This window comes from Sinocyclocheilus grahami, unplaced genomic scaffold (genome assembly GCF_001515645.1).
Source record: "Sinocyclocheilus grahami isolate Dianchi unplaced genomic scaffold, SAMN03320097.WGS_v1.1 scaffold126.1, whole genome shotgun sequence".
NCBI classification, from domain to species: Eukaryota; Metazoa; Chordata; class Actinopteri; order Cypriniformes; family Cyprinidae; genus Sinocyclocheilus; species Sinocyclocheilus grahami.
In genome coordinates, this window is record NW_015505305.1 from 1,078,563 (window position 1) to 1,088,483 (window position 9,921).

The 9,921-nt window shown below is 39.6% G+C and overlaps 1 protein-coding gene across 1 annotated transcript in view; it reads left to right on the top strand.

Moving 5' to 3' along the window:
- Positions 1 to 9,921, top strand: part of LOC107590200 (DNA polymerase alpha 1, catalytic subunit) — a 68,848-nt gene that overhangs the window by 46,293 nt on the left and 12,634 nt on the right. The window contains exon 35 of the mRNA XM_016278833.1: positions 9,664 to 9,780. Coding sequence (XP_016134319.1) covers positions 9,664 to 9,780 — 117 coding nt within the window. The remainder of the gene's footprint in view (positions 1 to 9,663; positions 9,781 to 9,921) is intronic.

Sequence of the window (9,921 nt, forward strand, 5' to 3'; positions counted from 1 at the left end):
ACCATGAACAAAAATCAACAGGCTACAACAGGCATGTAACTTATGAATGAATGATTAAATGACTCACTCAAGATGTACTTGTTTCATTACTGGATGAATCCGCGTTCTTGAACGAATCTCTTGTGTGATTCAAAGACAAATACATTTTGACAGCCCCTTTTCGCCACCTACTGGCGTAACAATGTAATCGATAAATCTTAATTTGAAGTATCAAATTACTTTCAAAAAGTGATTTACTCTATTTTAACCGCTACCATACACATCGTACACAGTTTATATCTGAACTATAAACTTTTATCCCAGTACTTCTGTGATTTGAATGTTTGTAACAGAAATAATGATACTGTGTGGCTGAAAAGACTGTGAAGCGGTTTCATTCATGACAGATGACAGCTTCTCTCTTTAGGTCAATGGCATCGCGAACGCGCAGATTTAAATGTTCAAATCACACTGGTGTGATCATACACTGCACGGACGAACTATGTGATCACAACATTGATCGCACACGTCAAAGATGGAGGAATGAAACAGACGAATCATTGTAATTTAGGAATAGAATCACGTTGGTGTTTGAATTGTGTTTGCGATCTTTAATGATCTATTAAATTCAAGTGCTTTGTCATGTTGATGGTGACACCTCTCTTGCAACATGTTTAGCTATCACAGATATTATACTTAGCTTTTTTGGCTTCTGATCGCAAATGTAGCCAAACTTTGGAATGCATAGATTAGCGAGCAAGGTCCTGGCAGATCGATAGGTCCGGTCCTCACAGATGAAGAAAGAAAAAGCACATATGAATCGACAGGCAGAATCAAAATTTTAATTTTAATTTGACATCAAGTATCCGATTCCTGACCTTAAGTATCCAATTCTGGAATCGGATTTGATTTTCGATTCCCAACCCTAATTATTAGTCTTTTGATACCAATCTGTCAGTAGACCCAGTACCCCAAATAATAGCCAGCATACATCTAATAACTAATTCAAAATGTTAAACCAACTTCTCCTGCTTCCCACAACACTGCAAATCATGCATAAAAAAAACAACAACTTGACAGGTCAAAGTTCACCGAACTTATATGTTGTAAAAGACAAAATAATCATTTGCATATGCTTTTGTCGAAGATCTGTGTTCATGTGCCTCCCTTCAAATGTGTTTTATACAATAACATTACAGGTACACATTATCAAGTTTATTGTCCAAGAGGCTTTATCCTCTACTTGAATTAGCTGTCTGCCTAATGAGTTGGTCTTAAATGATCTGATGGCAATAATCGTTGCTACATTCACATTTCACCTCCCGGCCACTCCGTGAGCACCTAACATGGGTTAATTTGAGCTCACCTTCCTCATGCTGTTTGTTTATTTCCTGTCTTTATTGAATTTCAGATGTGGTCTTTCGCCTTTGAGTGTTGCTCCAAACAGCTACCGTCCCCCTCCCGCTGTGTCACAAATGGGTTTAATTTTGTGCGCACTCGCAGTGTCTTTGCAGCGTGGCAGAAATACAGGCCCTGGCGATGTGACAAGTGTGCAGATATTGGGCCTACGTTAAGAGCGTGCATACTTCTGTGTATCTAATTTCCCAGCTGTGGGTTTTGATCGACAACCGTAATCAGTGCACGCCACATCCAGTCGAGATGAGTGAGCCAGGTTCTGGAACTCTCTAGCCGAGCTGGGAAGTTCTGGAATGCTGGAAACTCATGAATCCGACTTGAAAGTTGTGGGGGTATATTCTCCCACAGTGCTGTGCAGAAAAATCAATTAGCGGCCTGAATGTAGCCACCTCCCTCGCTGGGACGGTGCATGTGTTGGCTCTTTTGTCAGTATGTGTGAAACAGCTGCTGGTAGTGAATGCGGCCCCCTCCTCCTCGCTCAGGCCCGGCTTCAGTGGACACAGCTCAGCCATCCCCTCCCACACTAGGAGCAATGAAGAGGCTGATATTGTGTAATTAAGGATTCCTTTCAGCTGAGGGGAGAGCTCAAATAGAGTTGTTTGTTCGCAGAGATAGAGGGAGAAAGCCTGCCTGCGTGGGGGAGGACTCGCGGCTTACATGGTTACAGATTGGAAGTCAGCGGTGTTTGTTGAGTTTCCTACGGAACACCGGCGAGGCATTAATCATGAAAGAAATCACTGCCACCTCCACCTTCAGCCCACCACCATTACCAATAAAACCACCCTTTAGAGACCAAGCAAATATGCTTTCCTCTTGTCTCCCTCCCTTCCCCCTTTTGTCACCCCCCCCACTTCTCTCCTTCCTTGTCATCCGTTCTGACTCCTGGAGTCTTCTGCAAAATGAGAGTGTGGCACGAAGTGGCACCCCCTGTATTTACCCCATTCTAATGTGGGTTGTCATGGCGTTTAACAAATTATTGCAATTATGTTCGTCATGTGCTTTGCCCTTGGTAACTGGCTTGGGGATGTGATGGTGGTGGTTGGGGTGGGGGGTTACTGAAATAAATAAAAAAAGGTGATAATCCTGTTTTGAACAAAAGGTCAGATTGCTGAATAGAAAAGGCTTGATTAAAGCAGAGATGTACAAAGTGGACGCATTTGCGTCCATTCAGCCGCTCTCGGGCTCCGCAGCCGCTGTGTGAATGTACAGCTGTTGATTACCAAGGCACAAAGCCTGTGAGAGGCTGTTGTCTTGGGGGGCTTTTTTGCACCAAGCCGCCTGTAATCGCAGCTTTTTTCTTGACTAAAAGGGGCCGCTCTGGATTAAGGGCATCAGAGAGGGGTTGTGTGCGATGGGGTTGGTGGATATATGGGTGTTTGGATGGCAAAATTCCTTCATTTAGTGGTGCTTGCTAAGGCACACATCGCTACTGCGGTTTTTTCAGCTTGCAATTCATCAAGCATGGTTTGAGCTATGAATGAGAATAAGTCAAATTGTGCAGTTGGCATACTTTTCGAACGTATTTTTTTACTTTTACAATTTTTGCATTTAAACGGGTGAAAAAAATCCAGAAGGCTTGCATTTGTCATATCTAGCAATCGGTAGGGCTAAATGATTTTGAAATTCTTTTTTTTTTTTTTTTTGAGATTTTTTTTTCTGATAAAATTGGGATTTTAAATTATTTAACAATTACATTTTTTTTTTTCATTTGGTTTACCGCAACAACAAAAATAATAATAATTATTATTATTAAATATTTACAAAGTATCACCTGAATGTATTTTCTTTTTTTTGTCTAGTATTAACCTTAAATGTCTTGTATAGCTTCTTGTTAATTGTATGACTTTTATTATTTATTGTTTTCGCCAGGAAGATTGCCAGGAAGATCGCCTTGCTGTTGACATGGTGTTAAAGGGGTCATATGATGTTGCTAAAAAGAACGTTATTTTGTGTATTTGGTGTCATGAAATGTGTTTATGCGGTTTAAGGTTAAAAAAAAACACATTATTTTCCACATAATGTACATTATTGTTTCTCCTCTATGCCCCGCCTTTCTGAAACGCGTCGATTTTTACAAAGCTCATCGGTCTGAAAAGCGAGGTGTGCTCTGATTGGCCAGCTATCCAGTGCATTATGATTGGCCGTGCATTATGATTATACCTCAAGCGTACGGATGGGTATCGTTAAGGTTTTAACGGTATTACTACTCTTACCGATACTGCTTATCGATTCGGTACTTTAACGGTATTCTTATCGGTACTTTTTGTTTTTTATATATATATATATATATATATATATATAATGACAAATTAAGAGCTGAATTAACATTGCTTTATATTCTGAAATGTAAAATAAATATTTAATGAAATGAATATAAAACATCAATTTGTAAATCCACCAGTGTGCAGGCATTTGTGTTTTATACATAAGATAAGATACGGTAAGAACATGAACAAAGTAAAACAAACTGACAAATATACAAATTAAATAAACAGTGCTGTCATTTTTCCATGAAGTTCTACTAACATTACTGTTCAGGTAAGTAATAGCCTACAAAAGAAATCTAAAAGTAATCAAATGTAAATGAACACTGCATAGTTTTCGGTGTATGTATTGATAGATTAATGCTTATTAAACTATAACGTTATTCGGATTAAGAGCAGATTTGCATTTTGATGGCCCAAGAGCCAGTCTGTCACTTTAAGACAATACATTGACACGCATCTGATTTTCTCCCAACTGTTCTCCTCCACTTAAGACATAAACTGTGTTTAAGTAAATACTCTCCAAGCCGGCCATTTTGACATTTGTGTGTATTTGATCGTTTGGACATGCGCTCAAAGTGTAATTTGTTTGTCCGTTTTGGAGCGCACCACGCGCACACATTTCAGCCTGAGGAACAGCATCTCTTGTGCGGATTGTGCTTTCAACATTATTATTATTATTATCAAACACGTCCCGCAATTTAGCAACAGTAAATACGGCATCTTACAACAATCACCGATTGAGCTGATTCTGACGTTAAGTTTGGGTTTTAGGGTTTTAGGCTGTGAAGGGAAAGAAGTTGCGCAATACGAAACGCAGCTAGTTTTTAATAGCGTTACCTTTTGTATAATCCTTAGAAGCCAAAATCGAAATAAAAAAAATAAAATTAGCTTAATAAAACAGCCACAGGCCTAAAGTGTATGCAGATGATTGAATGTTTAGTTCTATCTTCTATCATAATTAAACAGGGCTTTCATGTTGCACGTGCTGAAGCTCCTCCGCGTGAGCGCGATCTCGCTTCTGAATTGCAAATAGCAAAAATGCATCATAGACAAATGTTTGAAAAACAGCTGGCGACTCTGGTGAGATAGAATTTGCAAGATAATGTATATATAGCAATAATAAATGTATGTGTGTTTTATCCATTTTTCCAGTACCGATAGCAGAACCGTTAACGTCAGAGTTTATCGATACTCCGGTCTTTCATAATTTAGCCCCGGGACCGATTAAATAATGGGTTTCGGTACCCATCCCTACTCAAGCGTGTGACAGAAATGTTACGGCCCTTACCATATTGTGATACCTTGTCCCGGCCGGAGCGACGAGACAAAACCATTAAAACCCATTATAAACGAGGCATTTGTTGCATCCAGTGGGGACATAATTACGGATTATAATGACTTATACTGTCTTTTTACAAGTTGCATTGCATCGTGCCGCATAAACATAAAACCATGTCTGCATTTGTGATCGGAGAAATGACAAACAACAAGCGCTACTCTACACTGCTCAAAAGTCGCGTTTGAATCATCAGTGGCAAATCCTTTAAATATAAAAACGTACTTGCAGTCTGTGAGTCAGAACAGCCGGCATTGTAGTCTACTCTACCAGGATCAAGAAACAGTCCTCCATAAAATGCGCTGGACACATCGGAATATTTGGGTTGAACTGTTCTGGAACAGTTGATTTCTAGTCGTGTCCTCTTTTGGAAGGCCAAACAAAGTTTCGCTTTCACAATGGAACACAGTGTCACACACGGCGGGCTAGAGTGAGCGGCGGCGGCGGGCGTGCTTGCGGCAACCACATGTGACGACCCCGGGCTGGACTCCGCTTCGTCCACGGTTTGCGTCCACAACGCAAAGTTGATGTATTTCCTCAGCGACCAGCACAGATCAGCTCCAGGCATGACGAAGCGGATATCGTCCTCTTTTGGAAGGCCTAACAAAGTAGTTTTGCTTTCACAACGAAAGCGCCTTCACAACATTGCGGCGGCAACAACAATACTACAGCAAGAATAAAAGTTACGCCTTCTTTCTTTGCGTGAACATTTGGGCGGCGTTATGCAAATCTTCCCAGAAAGTGACGTAGATGTGGGGGCGTGTTAGAACCAGCCGTTTTAGGTAGGTGTGGCTGACTCTTAACTTTTATAAAGAATATCTCTTCGGATTTGAGACTTTAGTCTTTGCAACTTTACAGATCTTCTGTAACGAGCTTGTAACACTCCAAAGAGAAAGGAAAAATTTAAATCGCATCATATGACCCCTTTAAAAAATAAATGATAATAATATAATAATTATTAAATAAAATACAACAAAAACAAGAAATATTAATATTGTAATATTTCACTAAAAAAGTAAGAAAAATAAAATATTAATATAAAAAATATATTAATAATGATTGTACTTTACTGTATCACTATAAAATTACTATGCTAATATTTAGAACTGTCTTCATTTCTTCATTTTTAAAAGTTAAAACCAAGCTTTTATTGTGGTGGAAAACCACAGGGAGCCCTTAAAGCTTTAATTTTTTTGACAACAGCTGGTTTATAAGCACTTCTCATTACAAGTTTGAGAAGGTGGTTGACATGTCATGAACCGAGCCGCTCTGAGACGCTGAAAAAACTGGATTATGACTCTGTGTAAAAGAACATGTCACACTACACTCTGAAACACACAGTGCATTTATTTAATGAAATCACAGCCTTCGCTGTTTGTTAATCGCACTAAGCCACGTTGCAATTGTGGTATTATTTTGATTAATTGTGCACCCCTATGGACCAGAATATCATAGAGACTTGGGGCAAGGCAGGTAAGCAACGCCGTAGTAGTGACTCACGTTACCATAGCAACCACATGCCAATGCACCAATGACCTTTTATAACACCTTTGCAGCTGCATAGCAACTCCCTAGCAACCACCCTATCAACATGACATGGCATGTTTTTGCATCATTTTCTTTGGAAGCTGTAAAAATCTTGTTTGCAATCAGGTGTTGAAGAGATAGCACAAGCTGTATTTCTCATTCAAAATGGTTAAGAAAGCACACATCTCCACACAAACCTGACACAGATATATGAAACCATAAGTGCTAAGTTCTGATTGTAGTCAGAGGTGAACAGAAATACTCTGGGTGAAACCGCTCTAGAAAAAGACCCACAGGTATAGATGCGACAGTGAAATTGTGAAAGCGAGAAAGAAAGGAGGAGAGCGAGAACGTTTTTCCGGTAGCTTGCACTGATCTGTGGGCCCCAGTCTTTGCCCAGTGTTTGGTTAAATTATGTGGAACTCATTTGACGACTGCAGAAGTGGCTGTATTCGCAGTGTCAGGTATCGACTGGTATAATTATGCAATTATGAAGCTTTATCCTGCCTCTCTCTCACACAGAGCGAGCTCTTAGTGTTTCAATTAGATGTTTTTTCTCTCTTTTGCTCCCTGATTTTCTTCTTTTTTCTGCACATCCTCCATTTCTTGGTTACAATGAAGACTCAAACAGATACTGCCTATAAAATAAGCAGGTTGTGTTTTTGTCACCTGGTTTGGAGTATTTTGTCTGGACGTGTTGTTTCTAGTTTATAGAGAGTGAATGTTTCCTCGGATATGTTCTTAGAAAGTTCTAAGCATTCACAGGTGAGCAGGGCAGGCATACATTTGCAGAGAAGACTAGAAAGCACCAAGAGTATGTCATGGTTTCTACATTGATTAAAAATAAGAAATTGTTCTTGAGCACCAAATCAGTATATTAGAACGGTTTCTGTAGAATCATGTGACTAGAGTAATGGCTGCTAAAATGCAGCTTTGACATCATGAGAATAAACTCCATTTTAAAATCTATTAAAATAAACAACAGTTATTGGTAAGCCTTTGTGAGGATAAAAGTCAGATGCTGGTCGATATATATTAAGTCTTATTTTAAGATTGATGCAGATCAGCCTGATTCAGAAAAAAACTGTGCATCAATACGCCTCTATTTAATGTGCTTGCATAGAATTTGTGGCCTACTTTTTATGGCCACTTTCAACGCCACAGTGTTTTGTATACATGCAGACTTCAGAAGTATGCATGTATACAAGCCCAATGCCATCACACACCCCTTTGAGGGGCACTAATTCAGAATGAAGAAATGTGGGTCAGCAAACAGGTGAAATGGCAAAAAGTCTCCATCCCACCCTTTTTTCATCAAATCAGGCCACTGTACATAGGACCAAGTCTCTAATGGCCGTCCCTGCTGAATTTTGTGTTTGAAAACAATGACATACTTGTGTGTTTTTCAGTTGGCTTGTGTGTGTGTTCCTGTAGATGCAGTCTTTTGCTAAGCCCATGGGAACTGAACTGTTGGTTTAGTCTTGGGCCTCCAGAGGCACAAAAGATCTGTTAAGGCAAACAGAGGGGTGATAACACCAGCACTCCCTTCAAAATGAAAGCCAAACAGCTCACATATGTTCGGATTCAATTACACACTCTGGGTTTCCCTCAGCCCCTGGGCTTATTGCTAATTACCCAAATAACATCCACACAAAATGCCACCCAGATGAGATTAATTGAGAAATTAAAACAAGCCGTTGATTCTGATAATGCCGTGAGGTGTGAACAATAAACCATGTAGGATGAACAGGTTTGACAGCACAGGTTTGATGATAAGACTCATCTCTGGATTCAACAGGGGCAATAAGCTGATCAGTTTATCCACAGATGCTCGTAGATCAGGAAATAGAAACAAATGAAACCAGTTTACCCTGTAATGTGCCATATTTCTGAGTGAAACTTTTTGTTATCCTTCTGGAATTAATTGCCGCATAAAAGTAGGCATTCAATACCAGAATTTAGCCAGACCTTACATGAGGTTCAAAAACGAAAATCATAGCCGTTAGTTAACATCAGCCGTTGGTGATCATGTGGGTTAAACAGGTTCAAATCTGGCTTGCAACATTTTCTTGATCCAGTTCCACCCTCTTCTCCATATCAATTCCTGTCATTTCTGTAACGTCCTTATAAATAAAGGAGGTGAAAAATAAATAAATAAATTACATCAAATCAAAATAGAATAAATAAAAACATCAGACTTCAAAATTGTTGTTACGTTGTACACTACCATTTCAAAATTTAGAGTCCGCAAGATTTAAAAAATAATTTTTGAAATAAGTGCTCATGATTCTTATGCTCACTAAAGCTGCCGTTATTTGATCAAAACTGCAGTACCAACAATAATATTGTGAAATATATGACAATTTTTCCCATTTTAATATCTTTTGAAATTTTTTTTTTTTAGATTATTTGCAAAGCTGATTTTCAGCAGCCCTTACTTTGGTCTTTTTAGTGTCACATGGTCTTTCATAAATCATTCCAATATGCAGATTTGGTGCTTAAGAAACATTTATTATTATCAATGTTGAAAACAGTTGTGTTGCTTTATAATTTTCTGGAAACTGTGATAAATTTTTTTTCAGGATTCTTTGAATAGAAAGTTCAAAAGAACAGCATTTATTTTAAATAGAATTCTTTGTAACATTATAAATGTCTTAAATGTGTCCACTCTGAATAACAGTATTATTTCAACACCAAAAAAAAAAAACGTACAAAGTTTGAATGTTAATGTTGAATTTTTATATTGTCTTATTTTAGCATTTTTTACCAGACCCTATTTTACTGTCTCTATTCCTATCTCCCCCTTTCTCTCTCTTGTTCAGCCTTCTCCAGTCTATAGTAGGGTAGGTGGTGGTAATGCTTCAGGGACAGGTGCTCCTCTGATACTGGGGGTTTATTTAGTGCTCTGTCATTAGCAGGGCATTACCCACATTACCCCCTGGCCCCCGCTGTAATAACAGGGGCAGGAAAGGCAGTGTCAGCAGGGGGCAGCTGCATCTGCTGCAGGCTGAGGCCTCACATGGCCCCACCACAGGCAAAAGCACCAGCAACCCGTCTCCTGGGGGCCGCAGCCACGTAGGGACACGTGCATAACTGCCGATCAGCTTTTTGAATCTTTTTCTTTCTCTCTATACACAGGGTTGGCTGCTGTGTGAGGATCAGGCCTGCCAGAACCGAACCCGTCGGCTGCCAATTGCATTCTCAAGGTCCGGACCGATCTGTCCAGCCTGTCTCAGATCCATGCTGAGGCCTGAGGTACTGCACACTTTTTTTTTTTCTTTTTTTTTTTTTTTTACAAAAACTGTCACTTTGTCCAGATGATGGTGCTGTGGAGCCTGTGAAAGTTCTCCATGCCTCAGCCCAGGCCTTTTATTTCCTGTCAGTGTAGTTCCCCCC